Source organism: Dipodomys ordii, unplaced genomic scaffold (genome assembly GCF_000151885.1).
Source record: "Dipodomys ordii isolate 6190 unplaced genomic scaffold, Dord_2.0 Scaffold168, whole genome shotgun sequence".
In the NCBI taxonomy this organism is placed as follows: Eukaryota; Metazoa; Chordata; class Mammalia; order Rodentia; family Heteromyidae; genus Dipodomys; species Dipodomys ordii.
The window spans coordinates 1,131,715-1,149,621 of record NW_012267384.1 but is presented as its reverse complement, the minus strand read 5'-3'; the positions used below and the strand labels follow the sequence as shown (position 1 = coordinate 1,149,621).

The 17,907-nt window shown below is 34.8% G+C and overlaps 1 protein-coding gene across 1 annotated transcript in view; it reads left to right on the top strand.

The window, feature by feature from the left end:
• The window catches only part of Akap6 (A kinase (PRKA) anchor protein 6), a 465,374-nt gene that overhangs the window by 304,041 nt on the left and 143,426 nt on the right, over positions 1-17,907 (top strand). Inside the window, exon 8 of the mRNA XM_013033451.1 lies at positions 16,974-17,122. Within this exon, the coding sequence (XP_012888905.1) occupies positions 16,974-17,122 (149 nt within the window). The remainder of the gene's footprint in view (positions 1-16,973; positions 17,123-17,907) is intronic.

Here is a 17,907-nt window from a genome sequence, read left to right as displayed (position 1 = left end):
CGCCACTTCCGGCTTTTTGCTTTTTGCTTATGTGGTGCTGAGGAATCAAACCCAGGGCCTCATGCATGCAAGGCAAGCGCTCTACCACTGAGCCAACTTCCCAGCCCCTACACTGAAGTCTTGACTGCATTCTCCTCCTCCTTTTTAATTCATTTGTCTGCCTCCTGTACCCATGCATCCATCCCATCCCTTTGAGTACCCATTTTCTGGTGCTCATTTTGTTGAACTTTGACTTTGCCTTTCTAAGGGGTTACACTATTTAAATACTCTCTCAAATCTACCACGTTTCCATTAATATATTTGTATACACTTGCAGATCACCTAATATATTTACTTATTACACTGTAAGCTAATTCTAGCTCCCACATGTGAGGGGCAGCATGTGATGTTTGTCTCTCTGGACCCAACATACTTCATTTAATGTAAGTTTTTTCAAGGTCTTTCCATTTCTTTACAAATGATACACTATCATTCTTTCTAATAGATGAGTAAAATTCCATTGTGTGTATATACTACATTTTCTTGATCCATTCATCCACTAATGGGCTTCTTGGCTGAGTCAATACCCTGGGACACAGCTAAGGCAGTACTGTGAGGAAAGTTTATAGCTATGTGTGCCTGCATCAGCAAAGTAAAGGAATTGCAAATTAATACTCTAATGATGTACCTCAAGTTCCTAGAAAATCAAGAATAAGCCAAACCCAAAACTAGTAGATGGAAAGAAAGAATAAAAATTAGATGAGAAATTAATGAGTTAGAAACTATAAAAACCATACAAAGAATCAACAAAACACAAAGTTGGTTCTTTGAAAAACTTTGCAGACCAACAGGCCCTTAGTAAATCCGACTAACAAAAGAAGAGAAATCACCTAACTAAATAAAATCTGAGATGAAAAAGGAAACATCACATCACAAAGTAACAAAATTCAGAGTATTATAAGGGAATTATTTTGTAAATTTTTATACCAATAAGTTGGAGAATGTGGCAGAAAGTACGCATTCCTAGAGAACATCAATAACCTAAACGGAGCCAAGAACCAATTTAAAAAGGTATATAACAAAGCAATTAAATTGCAATGGAAATAATAGACCTCCCATCTATGAAAAGCTCAGGACCTACTGGATTCACAGCTGAATCTATAAGGCCTTCAAAAAATAACTAATAACTAATAACAATACTCCTCAAATTCAATGAGACAAAAAGGGAGGGATTTCTACCAAACTCATTCTATGCAGCCAGCATTCTGTTCATCTAAAACTAGTTAAGGACCCATTGAAAAAGCGAATTATAGACCTATCTCTTTGATGAACAAAGATGCTAACTTCTCAAGAAAATACTGGATGACTGAATTTAACAGTTAACCAAAAAATTATACATTATGACCAAATGGGACTTGTCCTAGGGATGCAAAGCTGGTTCAACATATGGAAGTCAGCAAATGTAATCCAGCACATCAACAGAATTAAGGACAACAATTATGTGATCATCTCAATAAAAGCAGAAAGAGCTTTTGACATGATGTAACATCCTTTTATAATAAAGGTTATGGAGAAGCTCAGAATACATGGAGCATTCCTCAACATAATAGAGGCTGTTTATGACAAACCTGCCCCCAGTCTTATACTTGGTGATGAAAAGCTAAAGCCATTTCTGTTAAAATAAAAAATGAGGTAAGGATATCCACTATCTCCACTTCTCTTCAATATAGTATTAGAATTCTTATCAAGGGCAATAGGCAAGAGAAAGCTATAAAGGGGATCCAAATAAGGAAGGAGGAAATAAGACTATTCCTATTTACAGATGACATACCTGATCCTATATTTGAAGGACCCTATAGACTCCTTACTCAGGCTAGAGCTGACTAAGAACGTTCATAAAGTAGCATACTAGAAAATCAACTCACAAAAATCAGTAGCTTTTTTGTATGTTAACAATGAGAAGATCAAAACTGAAATAATGGCAGCAACTTATTTTGCAATAATCTCAAAAAACAAAAACCAAGGAATTAACAAGGGTGTGAAGGACCTGTACAGTGAAAACTAGAACAAATTGAGCTTGCTTTATATTTGAGTGGCTTGGGTTTCCCTCTGCCACTGGAGATAATGGGTTCTACCACAATTATCCTCTGGTTGAGATGGAGTATCACAAGTTTATATGCCCAGACTGGCTCAAATATTAATCACTGTAAAATTTTAATTATATAAGCTGTAGTAAAAAGGCAAAAATGATATGGACAATCAAAGTGTGCTGTAAATGCAAAGGTTATACCAAAAGGAAATTTCTTGTTGCTCTTATTCTGAGGATACTTATTCTTGTTTTTGAGAAACTTATTAGAACTTTAGCTAGTTAGCTCCCAGTTTAATGTAGCAGATTAAATGTGTTACCCAAAAGTCAGGGCAGCTAATCACACTTGATCCTTGTGTCTGAGAAAGAAAGAATGTAGGTGAGACATGAACATAGTGAAAATGATAGGGAAGTTTATTAGAAAAGGAATATGTCAGAAAAAGTAGATGGTGTGACATAATGTCCTAGGAAGACAATGCTTCAGTTCATCTTGAGTCATCATCAGGGTAAAGGCATGAGCATTAAGTTTAAATAGAGGAAATATTAGGGGAAAGGGACAAAAGTATTCATAGTTTAAGAGTTCTGGTTACCCAGGCACTGTGACTCACCTATAAAGTTGGGGGCTGAGATCTGGGCTGAGATCTGGGCTGAGATTCTAGATAGCCTGAGGAGAAAAATCATGGAGGCTCTTATCTCAAAAACTAGAATTGAGGCCAAAAACTAGAATTGAGGCTTGGCACAAGTGGTAGAGTGCCAGGCAAGACTGAAAAATCTGTGCAAAAGCAGGAGGCCTTGAGTTTATGCCTTAGTACAAGCAAAAAAAAAAAAAGGCGGGGGGGGACAAGAGTCCTGATTATAGGTTAGTTATCATCTCAGTTATGTTTCTCCCCAGTTCAGATGACTTTATTTTCATGGTCATCACTAGAGGAGAGTGCTCTTGTTCCCATGAGGTGATTTCTGCAGCTATAGTGTCTATTCTAATCATTACAAGTAATTATCCTCTTTGGGGGGGGGCAGCATGCTATGCTGTTCCTTAGAGTTAGTTTTAGTCTCTTGTCAAAAGGATGCTATCTAAAAGCCCTGTCTCTTCTGGAATTTGGTGGGATTGCAAAGTGATTGAGAACATCTGAGCATAAGGACAAACACAAAATACAGGCAGAGATACCAGGCTTTCTTTCTGCTTTTAATTCATTCGTGGCTGCAAAACAGTTCAAATACCTTTTCCAAATCAACTTTTTATATAGTGAAAGTGATTTTTTTCCCTAGGATGAGAACAATAGCCTTAAATCTCTGGGGTTTGAGTACCTAAGATTGACCATGAGTTACTCTTCTTCCTAAGTCCAGTCCACATGTAAATTGTAATTGTAACTGGAAACTTACTCATAATTACAGTATTTTCTCAGAGTTGTTGGGATGCCATCCTTCACTTTTTAAGTTTCCTTTGCATTTCGTCATTGCTCATGGCTAGTTACTACCTGCAGATGTGTGAAGATGGGACAAGCCAGGGTTTGTCATATCAAGAATAGCAAGAAATGTTCATTGGTCCATCTTGGATGTAGTGGAGACTGTTAAATCAGACATAAGATGTCCACCCATGTACATGTGTCTCACTCATATCTTACCTCAAGGGTTAAAGTTCTTAGAGATCTTAAACATCATCACTTTAAATGAAAACGTGTAACATAGATGAATAACAGCTTCAGGGGTTGTCCTTTTTTACAAATCTCAGACTAATTCTATCTATTTCCTAATAAGGAATCTTAGTGGACCCTTCGTTTTGATGCCATCATTTACATCTTACCTCTCAGATTGGCAACCCAACATGTTTGTCAACACTGGCTACTCTTCACAGATAGCACCTCTCCTTCTAGCTTGAGAATTCCTAGGACAGTTTATGAGTTTTCATTCAACAATTCATTCATTCCTTCATTCAACACAATGATTTCTGTTTGAAAAGTTTGATATGTTTTGTAATATAATTTTGAACAAGAGAAATATGGTCCTGTGTTATTATGGAATTAATATTGAAGTGGAATATAGGTTAAAGACAAGTAAGTGGAAAACAATAAAATAGAATAAAATAAAAGTTACCCAGTCAAGTAAGTATAATTGTAAATTATACTAAGTAATGGAGTCAGAGAAAGAGAGGGCAAAAAAAAAAAGGAGAGAAGAGAAAGCAATATGATTATCTTAGTTAAGATTATCTGAGAAGGAAATAACACTTACACTAACTTTAAACATGTGAGTTGCTTGCCATGAGAAAATACAGAAAAAAATTCCAGGGAGAAGGAACCGCATATTCAAGGTGGGAAAGGTAAGTTCATTCAAGGAATTGAAATAGAAAGATGATTATCGTAGTGTGGGACAACAGCAAGAACTGCGTAGAGGAGATCAGAAGGATGGGCAATGAAATCTGAATAACGCAGGCCTCAGTAGACTTGAGTCCCTCCAGAGAATGTGTCTGTAATAGGCTACGGGCTAATCTTTCCATGAAAATAGATCTTTGAGCATAGTTTATAATACCTATCGTCATGTTGGACTACATAAGAGAAATAATAGAATAGAGAAACTTTTGTTGAAATTTATCTTCCTTTGGATAGAACAATAATTAGGAACCGCTTTACAACTACCTTTTGGTTTAAGAGATAACAGTGGTTTATCTTTTCACTTGAACCCAAAAATAAAGGATGAAAAATGAAGGATATATTTTTGCTTAACTTGTCATTTATTTATATCAGTATGCCTGGTGGAAGCCAATCAATCCATTAAAGAAAGAAAAAAATGTGTATTTTTTTTCTATCTTTAGCCTCATTTGGTTGGGATAGCACAGAGAATTTTCAGAAAAATTGAAGCAATGAATCAAGCTTTAGGAGCTATAAGCAGCAATGATGGTCAATCTGTGGTCATAAAGACAGTGCAAATATATGGGAATCTCTAGCAAAAGGTTTTGTGTGTGTGTGTGTGTGTGTGTGTGTGTGTGTGAGTGAGTGAGAGAGAGAGAGAGAGAAAAAAAATAGAGAGAGAGAGTTACCAGAAAACAGCTCCATTTGTTCCTTTTAAGTTTGATAAACTTGGAGAAAGAGAGAATTATTAAGTACTTTGAGCTTTAGTTTAGTTTAAATATTGGAGTTTTATATTTTAAGATATTATTACAAAATTAACCTTCACAAAATAACTTTTTTAAAATCAAGTTTTTTTTAAATATAAGAATATTCTATTTGGGATTTGCAGGAACTATTTTAATACTAATCCTCACACACATTATACTTACTTGCTTGCTTTGTTCTCTAGATCTTCCAGTCTACCTCTATCCTTCTCATTCCTTTTTCATTCTATGTGGTTTCTTCTGTCTAGCTGACACAGAAGCCAGCATCTGAGGCTGTGAACTTTCCCATCTGTGGAAATTGGGGCCAATGACAAATCAGAGCTTTATATGGTCTCCTATCTGATTCCTAGATCCCTAGGAGGTGAATCAATATGGGTTATACACATAAATGAAGGTAGTCACTCAAGATGTAGGGGTGCTCTTACTACTTCTGTTCATCTTTTCTGTGCAAATATATTCCCATTTAGAGTTTGCTTAAAATTATTTTGAGTGTTAATGTGTTTTAGTTTTAAGTAAAGAACATTAAAATTTGTGAAATTGGAGACATTCTATATTAAGATGTTAATGCATATGACTTTTTAGTATGAGTTAGTATATCAGATGTCCTTCTACTTCAGTAACTAACAAGCATCTGGATTGGGGAACAGACAAGAGTAGTAGGGAGTCTTTTTGCTAAGACATTAAATATGGCTTTGAAAAATACTAGAATATTTTTATCCAACATTCAGGATCTTAAATATACTTGTGGTAAGGATCTTTTGCTTCCTTTAAAATTTATCAGTTAAACACTAGTATCTGCTTTTGTCTTATTTTTTGGCTTTATTATGACTATTAATTTCATATCATAGCAAATACAGTAGAAAGCAAAGAATTTTTCCTTGAAAACAAAGAATATTTTTATATTTCCTATAAGTATAAAAATTTAAATCTATTAAATATAATTTTTTAGCTATTATAAGTTCTAAAATGGCTTTTCTGATTTTTTTCTTCAACTATTTCTCATCAGTGGGCCACATCTCAAAATAGTATCTAGATAAAACATATTTTCTCCCTTTTAAATACTTTCGTATTCTCATCTGTTTTTATGGCATGTTACTGCATGTCTCTAGAGGCACACAGCATTTTTATTTTCAAGTAAATTTATATTAGTTACAGTCTCCAGCTGTTTTAGATATAGGATCATTTCCTGTTGGTGCTGTTTCCAGGACAATTCTTTTTTCTCCTCGCAAAAATGAAAAATGTAATTTAACAAAGACATCCTATAATTGCCTTCATATCTAGCAAGGTATCTAGCAATCTAAATACTTTATTTTATTTAAAACATCTGTCTACATAATTCCTAGTGATTGTCCAGACCTATATCATACTTGGGAAAGGCAGCTGGTGCCATTTTTATTTAATTTATAAAGAACCAACAAAAATACCTCTTTAATATAGAGTATTCTGCCACTCTGTTTAAATGTGAGGATAACTTATCTTTTTGTTATTTGCAACTGATTTAGTCTTTTCACATTCGGAAAAACTTAAGATCACTATATTAATAGTAAGCTTTATGTTATACTGTATATTATATACACAGCATAATATTATATATTCATATGTATTATAAAAATAGTGGCATGCTACACTCTCATGTAACTAACCTAACACTAGAAATACATTTTAATTGTTAAGTTTTGTGAATATCATTTTGTCTGTAGAACATTTTCATATATAATAAAAGTGGAAAGCCTTTCTTTATTGTGAGGTCCTTCTGCTGATTCCAGCAGTCAGCTGATACTTGTTACGTTTTGGAAAAATCATAGAGAAAAACTGTGGGCTTCTCAAAAAGCTTTTTGTCTTGATGGTGAGGTGATACTGCATTTTTATTATAGAGAAACCCATTTTTAAATTCTATTTATTGTACTTGACCTTTGTAGCCTAAAATAAAATGTTTAACTTTTAATAAATTGTATCAGTTTAGGGTTATCCAAATGCCAGAAACAACAAACACCAGGCTTATAATAGTATAGCTAAATGAGAAAGCATACCTTTTCTCTGAAAGTCATCAAAATATTCCTTTTTAGAGCACTAAAAGTATGAAAGGGAAATGATTATAGTTCCCTAGTGATGTACTGTTCTGATTGACAGAAAAAACTAACATACATGCCACCTGAGACAGTTGTTCAGGAACTTTCTGGAGGGTAGTAAATTGGTGTTGGCACAAACACAAAAAAATAAAATGACTTGATTCAGCACTTTTCAATTCTAAATCCCCAAAGAAAGAAGTAAATATTCATCAAGTGATCAAAATTTATATTGATTTTTATTCTACATTAGCAGCTCAAAGTCAAGATTCTTGACAGGTTAGATGTCGGTTTGAATGATTCTCTTTGAAATGAGGATATAGGCACTGAGCTGAATGTTAGCATGCATTCTTGAACCTAGGCCCTGATTATTAGAACCCTAGGAGGTTAAATTTTTTAAAGAGCATTATAAAACCATATGTGTTTTGTTCTGTTTTGATAACTAAATTGTAATTATTAGTATGCAAAGTAATTCTTGTTGTTCTTGTGTCATTCCTTTCTGCCACCTGCACATAAGAACAGGGATTTTATAGACTTCAGAAGTACTGAGAGAGTTACAGAGTTCACGGGAACAGTGGCCAGCATTAAGAACTGCCATTGCTGCAAGCTAGGAAAACTACAATTGGACCTTTGCAATGTATATTTTTAATTTCTCATTCCTGCTACAAAGTAAATAAGAATTTTCTGGAGTAAAATTTAGAAGATAGGAATAAAGACACTGCTGTAGAATATAAACACAGACTTGATGCCTGTGTCATTGTGCACATTTGCCATTACTGTTTCAGTAATGGAGAAACATCGAAAATTCTAATCATCCCCTCCAGTCTGCACACTGTAATCACACTTCCTTCCCACCCTAGCTCATGATATAAAATGCTGAATTTTTAATGAGCTTACCCACATGCATTACAAAAAGGAGAGAGAGAGAGAGAGTGGTGGATGAAGCTGTCCACAAAAGCAATTGTGTGATATATTTGTTCTTTATGTTTGTTAGAAAGAGATGTTTATGTCATATTGGTAATAAAAATCTTATTATTATGATAGAAGACATTTTTCTTTTCTTTACAGTGAAACAAATACATAATAATGAAAATAGTATTAATGTTAATATTTCCACTTTGTTTCAATGCTTACCATCAATATCTTAAGGATATTGCTTTAAATTTTTTTGAATATTTAGTGAATATTTTTGATGATTTTTAAGCAGTATCCCAATAAAAGTATAAATAATCTTTTGAAGTTATGAATTTAATATTGCTGATATTTAAGTTACCTTTTGCATATAAATATGAAAACTGTAAATGAGCCACGAGAATCTAAAGCAATGTTTTTGGGAGCTGCCATTATGATTGTAGATTTACATATTAATGCTCAAAGATTTGTTTGTGCAATGATCTTTGCTGAACAATCATATTGAATCAGCTTTGAGAATTCTTGTTGAATTTTTTATGATAATTTTTATATTAAATTCTTGCTAATTTTTATATTTTTCACTCTTGCTTAATTTTTTTAACACATGTTTTTTTATTATTGTCAAGCTGATATACAGAAGGGTTACAGTTACATAAGTAAGGTAATAAATACATTTCCCTTCAAACTTGTTACCCATTCCCTCATTTTTCTACTCCTTTCCCTCTCCCCCCTCCCCTCCGCAAGTTGTACAGATCATTTCCAACATATTGTCTTATATAATTGCTGTTGCATTGGTTCCCCCTTGTCCTTTGTCTCACCATTCTGTTGTTCCCCTTCCCTTCCCTAATTCCAATAAACTTATGTGCAATACCAAGGTACCAAAATCAAATACAGTGACAACAGGAGATATATATACCATACGGGGAAGAACATACAAAAAACAAAAAAATCATATAGTACATTAATAACAACAAAAAAACCCTCTTGTATCCATGCCTTGAAGTTTATTTCATCTAGCATCATTTTATATGATCATATATAATATATATATAGCTATTGAATTATTCTGCTCATCTGCTAAGATTATCCTATGTATACTATTTATTGCAAATAAGGGATACCATGGGACTTATGTTTCTTTGGGTCTAGTTTACTTCACTTAATATGATTTTTCCAAGTCTTTCCATTTCCTTACAAATGGAGCAGTGCCATTCTTTCTGGTGGAGATGTAGAGGGGATGTGGCCGAAAGGGAACACTACTACACTGTTGGTGGGAGTGTAAACTTGTTCAGCCACTCTGGAAAACAGTATGGATGTTTCTCAAAACATGACACATAGAGCACTCCCACTTCTGAGCATTTATCCAAATGATCACAAACAAGGTCACACTGAAGCATTATTCACCATAGCTAAGATATAGAACCAACCCAGATGCCCTTCAGTAGATGAATGGATCTTGTTTAAGTTTTCTTTTTTCTTTTCTTTTTTTCTCGTTGTCAATCATGGGGCTTGAACTCTGGGCCTGGGCACTGTCCCTCAGCTCTTCAGCTCAAGGCAAGCACTCTAACACTTGAGCCACACACAGTGCCACATCCAGCTTTTTCTGCCTATGTGGTGCTGAGGAATCAAACCCAGGGCCTCATGCATGTGAGACAAACTACCACTGAGCCACCTTTCCAGCCCTTGTTTAATTTTTAATAAGGGAAATACATTTGAATGTTTAAGAAATTCTCTTACCAATGATAAAAGGAACATTCTAATAGTTATTAATTGTTTCTTGGGAAACATTTTTTGTTTTCATGTTGAATACTATTATTCTTAAGTAGCTGTACAAAGGAGTTGCCATTCACTGAAGCAGTTTATGAACAGTGCATCATGATCAATGTCACCCCTTTCAACATTCTCACCCACTCCTCCCAACCCACCCCTTCCTTTTCTTAATTTTAGGTGAATTATTGATTTTTAGCCATTTAACAAGGTAAGTTATGTGTACAATGCCTCTGGATCTTTTTGAAGGGTTCTATCAGTCTTATTTTTGAATAAATATTTGAGTTTCTTTATGTACCATAATTTTTCTGTGATTATAGAATATATGTTCTCTGAAGGGAGACACAGTATCTAGCCCATATTTACATATTGTATAATATGCCCATATTTGTATATTATGTAGTATATATTTTATTACATATTTACATATAGTCCATATTTTGTATAATAGCTTACCCATAAGAGAATAAGTGAAGGACCACCATCAACTTACCACAAAGACCCTTCTTGTTCCTTCAGTATTGACTGTATTCTGATTCTGCAGAAGGAAGCTTTGGTACTCTATTCAGTTTGGCATGCAAGGCCGAAAGAATGCAATTTGAGACTCACTAATTGTAAAACCAAATATTATTTCTAGTTAGTCAGAATGTAACTATTCACATCCATTAATTGATGTCCATAGAAAGTTTCTAAACAAAGGAAATACACCTTGAATTCAGTCCCAAAGGTGAGTTATTTTAGGGAATTTTGAGTGACATGCAAAAAAGGGAAGATGCAAAAGAAAACCAGATCTTAGGGAAAAATACCATAAAGATGAGAATGTTAAATCCTGGCATGATGTAGGGAACTGTACCAGACAACCTGAGGAATAGGATAGTGTTAACTGGTATCTAGAGAATATTTTCTTTTCTTCTTTTTGTGACCATGGAAAAAGCATCAGCATTAACATGATTAATGGAAGAGAATATTTGATGCAGAGGAAAATGTTCATGGGTGGTTATTTTGAATAGATAAGAGATATTTTTGTGGTTTAATGGAGCAATTAGGTTTTAACTCCAAACTCAGGAAACCTCAACAGAAACAAAAGATGAAATAAAAGACAGAGACCTAGAAGCAAATAGATAGGTGGATTTAGTGTAAATCTATGAAGTATCTAGTTATAAGTAACAGGGAGGTCTATAGAGATGTGTTAAATTAAAATATTAAAGTTAATTTTAATATTCTGAGAATATTTGATCCAGCAAAAGATCCTGGGATATGAGATGATATGAAAATACATTCTTCTTAACTAAATGAATGCTTTTTAGGAAAAATATAGACATATGTCTATATGTGATAACAAAAGTGATCATATGCCTAAATGTTTCCGCCCACTCCAGAAAGATTCATGATCGATAAATGCTGGACAAGAAATGTACTAATTACCTTACTTATGTAACTGTAACCCCTCTGTACAGCAGCTTTACAATAAAATTTTTTAAAAAAAGCATCCCTAGTGATTTAGGCACTGAGTACATACAACACAAAGTGTGAAAGCATGTTACAAATGATAAGTAGCGAAACAGCTTGTATTAAATCTCAGATGAACTGCAGCATTTCCAATTTTATTAGGATACCATAGTAAAATATGATAGCATTTTATCTCTAACAGATCTGGAGGCTAGAAGTCCAGGATCAAGTTATTTGCAGGTATAGTGTCTGGTAAGGCCTCTCTCTCTCTTTGGCTTGTAGGTTGCTGTCTTCTCCCTACATCCTCATTATGACCTTTCCTCTGTATGTTTACTTCTAATGTGTTTCCTCTTCTTATAAGGACATGAGTCTCATTGGAGTTAAGGTTATATCTTATGTGATCTCATTTAGCTTTAATGACCTACTTAAGATCCTATATCTGAATATAATTTCACTGGGCTTCAATTTATGAATTTAGGGGTATGAGGACACAGTTCAGTCTGTAATACATTGAGGTTTATTTGGCACATTCATAGTGATCTGTTGTCATGGGTTTCTGTTCTACCACAGTGTACTACTTTAGAAGGGACTAGTTTACTCACAGCCTGGTGCAGTTCCCAAGACCTGGCATCAGTGAATGTACAAGTGATAAACTGGGATAACCGAATGGCTATATGTACACTTCATTAATTCACCAATTATTTATTGAACTCCAGGCATGTTCTACAAACCACTAAGTACAGAATTTTCAATTGATTGTGCTATTACGAAACTATCCTGGTTCTGAAATAAAGAAAACTAGAATGGATCTATTTTAGTTGAGTCATCAAGGAAGTACTCCCTAAGAAGTAGGAAGTCAGTTGAGAGCTGAAAGATAAGAAGACATCATGACAGTGTTCCAGAGAAGGGTAACTATATATGTAAAAGATTCTAAGTCAGAGATGAATTGTTGAAAGAATTAGAAATGTTTGAAGGACAAAAATAAGATAACACAGTGGTCAATGAGGGAGACTAACATGAAATGAGACATGAACAAAATCTCTAGACCATGGGAGAAGTCGTTTCTTGGGTCTAAAAGTGCACTATTAAACTAGCTAATGTTTATGAAGATCACTTTGGCCAATATAAAGCCAGAGATCAAAAGAGTAGGAGTCAGTAAGAGGGTTCATATTCGGTGATAATTGTACTATGTGACACATGATGAAGGCTTAGACTGGGCTGGCAGCAGTGTAGATTGGAAACTGACTGGAAATACATTTTGGAAGAGGAATCAAGGAATACCTTGCTATGGTAAATCAAGAGGAGTTATCAAGAGTGACTCTAAGCCTGGACATGGTTGTACTCCTAGGACTCAGGAGACTGAGATGAAGGGATCAAAGTTCAGAACCAGCCCTTGTAGAAAAGTCCTCTAGACTCCTTTTCCAACTAACCAGAAGAGTGCTGGACTGGAGCCATGGCTCAAGATATAAAATGCTAGCAGTGAACACGGTAAAACAGGGTATGAGGTTTAAGTTCAAGTCAAGCCCTGGTACCACCAAAAAAAATGTAGTAACTCTTAGGTTTCTGACCAGAGCCACAGATGGTGCCATTTATTTAAATAGAAAGTCTAAGAATGGAAAGGTTGGAAGATGTGTTGATTATAAGAATGAAGAGTTTTTAATTTTTTATTTAGAATAATCCAAACAGTAGCTTCAGGTGATTGCTTGTGTGTATGTGTGTGTGTGTGTGTATAAGAGAGAGAGAGAGAGAGAGAGAGAGCGTGTGTGTGTGTGTGTGTGTGTGTGTGTGTGTGTGTGTGCTGAAAGGAGTGGATTAGAAGGCTTCACTATATTATATAGATGGCATTTAAAGCGATGGAAAAAGAGAATATAAAGAAAAGAGGTCCAGAATCAAACTGTTAACATGCCAATAACCTCAGTGATCTCAGCTGTTATTTAAAGGATCTGCCAGTAAACAGATATAAAATGAATTTTGGCATGGTGAGAAAGGAGGAAGGGAGAACAATTAAGGATCCATTGTCTTGGAACAGCTGGTGGGTGATGCAGGCCTAGTCTAGAGTGAAAACTGATCGTTTTCTTCATACATCCTCTCTGATGGCATTCTCATATTATCTAATTTCAACTAATGCCTCTAGATCTGCATTTAAGTCCTAACATTTCCATGTGCTTGATGAAAATCTTACTCTGATTGCCCCCACTAGAACCTCAAGCTTAAAGATTAAAATCTAGTTAATTTTTCCAGCTACTTGCTTAGTTTTCCTTCTATTCTTACCCCCGTAACTGAAATGAAGAGATGGATTGCTCACTGTTTTGTTCTCTTTCTATTTCTTTAATGAGTAAACTATACAACATAAGTATATCAGTTATACATCTTTAATATTAATCATGCTAAGTTTCTATATGTAAAATGCAGTTACTTACAAAAGCATCACTATTATCACAGGTAAGAGTGAAATAGTTTTAGCCAGAGAAACTGTTACCTTTTTTTTTTTTTTTGGCAGTCGTGGGGCTTGAACTTAGGGCTTGGGTACTATCCCTGAGCTCTTTTTCTTAAGGCCAGTGATCTACTACTTTGAGGCACAACTCTACTTCAGTTTTTTTGTTGGTTGATTGGAAATAAGAGTCTCACAGCCCTTCCTGCCCAGGCTGGCTTTGAATTGGGATCCTCAGATCTCAGTCTCCCTTGTAGCTAGGATTACAGGTGGAGCCACTCCCCCTCCTTTTTTAAAGGACTTTATTTCCCTCAACGTTATCTTTTAAAATTTTATCTTTTGTCTAAGATATGGTATGAGAAAATTTTAAGACAGTTTGTAGAGAGATTTAGACTGGTAAAGCTATTCAACCTTAGCTGGAGGAACTACTTTTATTAGTACATGTAAGAGTGAATCACTGAAAGTAGAGATGGGAATAGAGATGGATAGGAAAGACCTAAGCCATCTAATTCATCTTCAGATTAGGCAGGGAAGTCTCTATGACAAATGCCTTTGAAATATTATGCAGTAAAAGTCTTATGTTACATGGGGCGCTGGTGGCTCATGCCTATAATCCTAGCTACTCAGGAGGCTGGGATCTGAGGACCACAGTTCAAACCCCAAGAAAGCTCATGAGACTCTTATCTCCAATAAACCACTAGAAAACCAGAAGTGATGCTGTGGCTCAAGTGGTAGAGTGCTTAGCATTGAGCTGAAGAGCTGAGGTACAGTGCCCAGACCCAGAGTTCAAGCCCCATGTCTGACAAAAAAAAAGTTTTATATTACAATGTTTCAATCATTTTTGTAAGATGACTATCTTCAGAGTTGTTTTCAGCTTTGTTCTCTGAACTCCTTTCCACATATCCCTGTCAGATGAGCCAAGCCCTCACTCTGTACATAGGTGTGGATGAGGACAACATGAGGCTGAATATTGGTTAGTTTTCCATAGGGATGATGAGTCTAGCTCACTGCCTTTTTGTGACTGGTTTCACACATGTATTATTCACAAAGAGCCATGGTTCAACATGTTGCCTATAGTGGTTTAAAACTAGCAGAAATATCTGTGTGTTAAACATCTTCCTAACAGCATTGGGTTTCTGGTGGAATATTTGGTATATAGGATGCCAGCCTCATTGTGCTAATAGCATTGCACTGAAAGGGAGAGGGTAGCATTTGGGAGGAGTATCTTTTGAAATTCTTTAACTGTTCTTCAATATCTCTCATCTCATTTATCACATAAGAATTTGTATGATCTTTAGAAACTGATAGTCTAGTGTTTTTCTAATCATTGACTCTGTATGCAGCTTTAGCCTTTTAAAAAGTATTCTTCATACATATTATTTCTGTAATTCATGGGGTTTGTATAATCCTTAGCACTTTTCTATATGTGACATTAACATCCTGCGTACCTCTTCTACATCAGTAAAAAAAACACTAGATTTGGCATTTTCTTTGTGTCTTCCCACAAGCTAGACTATCTCCAACTGAATATACTCAAAGTAATTTTTGGTGTGTGTGCTTGGGATCAAACCTAGGGCTTCATGCATGCTGGATAAAGGTTTTACTACTGAGCTACAAACTCAGCCAGACCCAAATATAATTCTAAATTCAACTTAACTATTTTTATGTAAGCCAATTGATTTGAATAAGGAAAGTTCAAATGAATAAATAACTAGATGAAAGTTTGGAAATAAGTTCAGAAACTCCACTTACATAACTATAGTAATATTAATGTTTCTTTAAGTTCTTTCTTAGGAATTTTTAACTAGTTGTTTGTGAGAAGCAAAGACATTGGTATTCTAAATTATTTGAGACCTTACTTTTAAAGCTACCCATTTTCTTTACAGAATCTTAATTTGGCCTTTTAATTGTCTCCCACATTACAACACTTACTCTTTCTCCTTAGTTGAGTCTATAAAACTAGAGAGTAGAAAAGTATTCTTAGTTGGATGTGAATATGAAGAATAAGTCAATCAGTCAGGTGGAAAATTCTATGAGATTCCATATCCAAAGTAACCAGCAAAAATCTGGGCTAGAGGCACAGCTCAAGTAGTAGAGCACAAGTAGTAAGCAAGCATGTTGAGTGCAAGTTTGAGGTCCTGAGTTTAAGCCTTGGTAGAATAGAAGGTCACATCTAACTTGACATTTGTTACATGTTATAGAATTCTGGTGACTATCCAAAAGCTGGCTCACATCTTTTTTCTGGGGAAAATATGTAATGTAATTGTCAGTAGAACCTTTCATGTTTATCAGAAAATGTTAGTGGCTATGCTTGAATTCAGTGAAGCCAGGAGAGAAAATAAGAGTCCTCTGGCTCATGCTATAGGAAAAGTCAGCATTGCTAACTCCCATTGACCATGGGCAAGCCTACCCCAAGGAGATTTCATTATCAAGCTCATCTGGTCTTCTAGGGGACCCTGAAACCACAGAGATTATAACAGCTGCAATAAATAAAGCATCTGTTCAATGCATTTCCATGCCAGATATTATTCAGCATTCTTTTGGCTTGGTTTGATAAAAAAAAAAACAGCATGATGAACTTACTGCCTTACTTTATAGTGAGCCCCAGTAACTATGAAAGATTTAACTATTCGTGCCTGTATATGAGTAAATTGCAATGCTTTGACTTAAATTTATTAATTTAATAAAAATATAAAAACATCTCTCTCTACTATTGAAAACTTACTTGAATTAATTTAGGCTTAATTTTTTTTCTCAGAGAGAAAATAGAGGAACATGCAGACTACCTGTACTGTATATATTCCAATGCTTAGGTTCGAAGGGACATTTAAAAATAAATATTACATATGTGACAATGCAAGGGAAAATATTATTAAGAAACCTCAACAGAATTTTTATGTAAATCTTATCATACAGTATTATGATCTCAGGGAAATTTTGTAATGTTTACTGAGTCTTCTGAGAGTTCATTTATTCAAGTCATATTTTAAGGAAGAACTTATAAGATTCAGATCTAAAATATAATTCTGTAATATGCCCAGCTGATCCCATTAAATCCAACCCAAAAAGGAAAGGTATAATGATGTGAACAATTCCCATTCTTTGAGTTGTTACACCTCACTTGAAATGCATTCCTTCTGGATTAAAACAGCAGCTTTTCTTTGTTTCTCTCTCCAGGCTGAGGTTCAACTATGCTACCTGGAAGCACAAAGAGATGCTGTTGAGCAGATGTCCCTCAAGTTGTACAGTGAGCAGTATACCAGTAGCAGCAAGAGAAAAGAAGAGTTTGCTGATATGTCAAAAGTTCATTCAGTAGGAAGCAATGGGTAGGAGACTATTCTTTTTGTTGTTTTATTCTCACTAATCTACTTTTTCAATGACTTTCCACTGGTAGGTGTCAGGCAGTTGTTTCTTTCCTAGCTAAGAGACAAGAAAAACCTCAATAGACCAGTCATTTATTTCTTATCCATTTGTGCCAGAATTGAAGACTAGATTTTATCAGCCTCTGTCATCTAACTCAGAACTTCTGAAATCTAACATTATTCTACTTTTTCAAAAACAGCCTTGTGGTTTTGCAAGTATATTTGCAATTCTATGGTATCTATAATATTCATCTATTTATTTCGTGCATCAAGAATTGCATTCAGTCTAAGACATATGGATGTGTGTGTATAGTAATAACCATCCTTACTATTCAGTAATTAAGTCCTGAATTCACATATTTCTGAATGTCTTTAAAATTATGCAAATGTAATGTATTTATGGCTTTTTCTGGGTCAATTTTAGTATTTAACAAATGATTATCGAAGAGTGAAAGAGTAGTAATTGAATTTAACTAGTTTTAATAAGTTGATAATAGTCATATATAGAGAGATATATATAAATGGAAACAGGAATCTGTTTCACTTTATACTTAAGGCAGCAAGGAGTACAAACATCAAAAGTTACATTCCAAGTTTGTGAAATGACATGAACCTGAAGTCTGTAACTCTAGACAGAATATTCTCTGAAAATGCCATAAAGAAATAAGCCTTTTCAAGTACTTGTGTGGATTTACCTTCTTGAGTCCTCATAGTTCTGACTGTACCTACAATTCCTATAAAAACTTAGG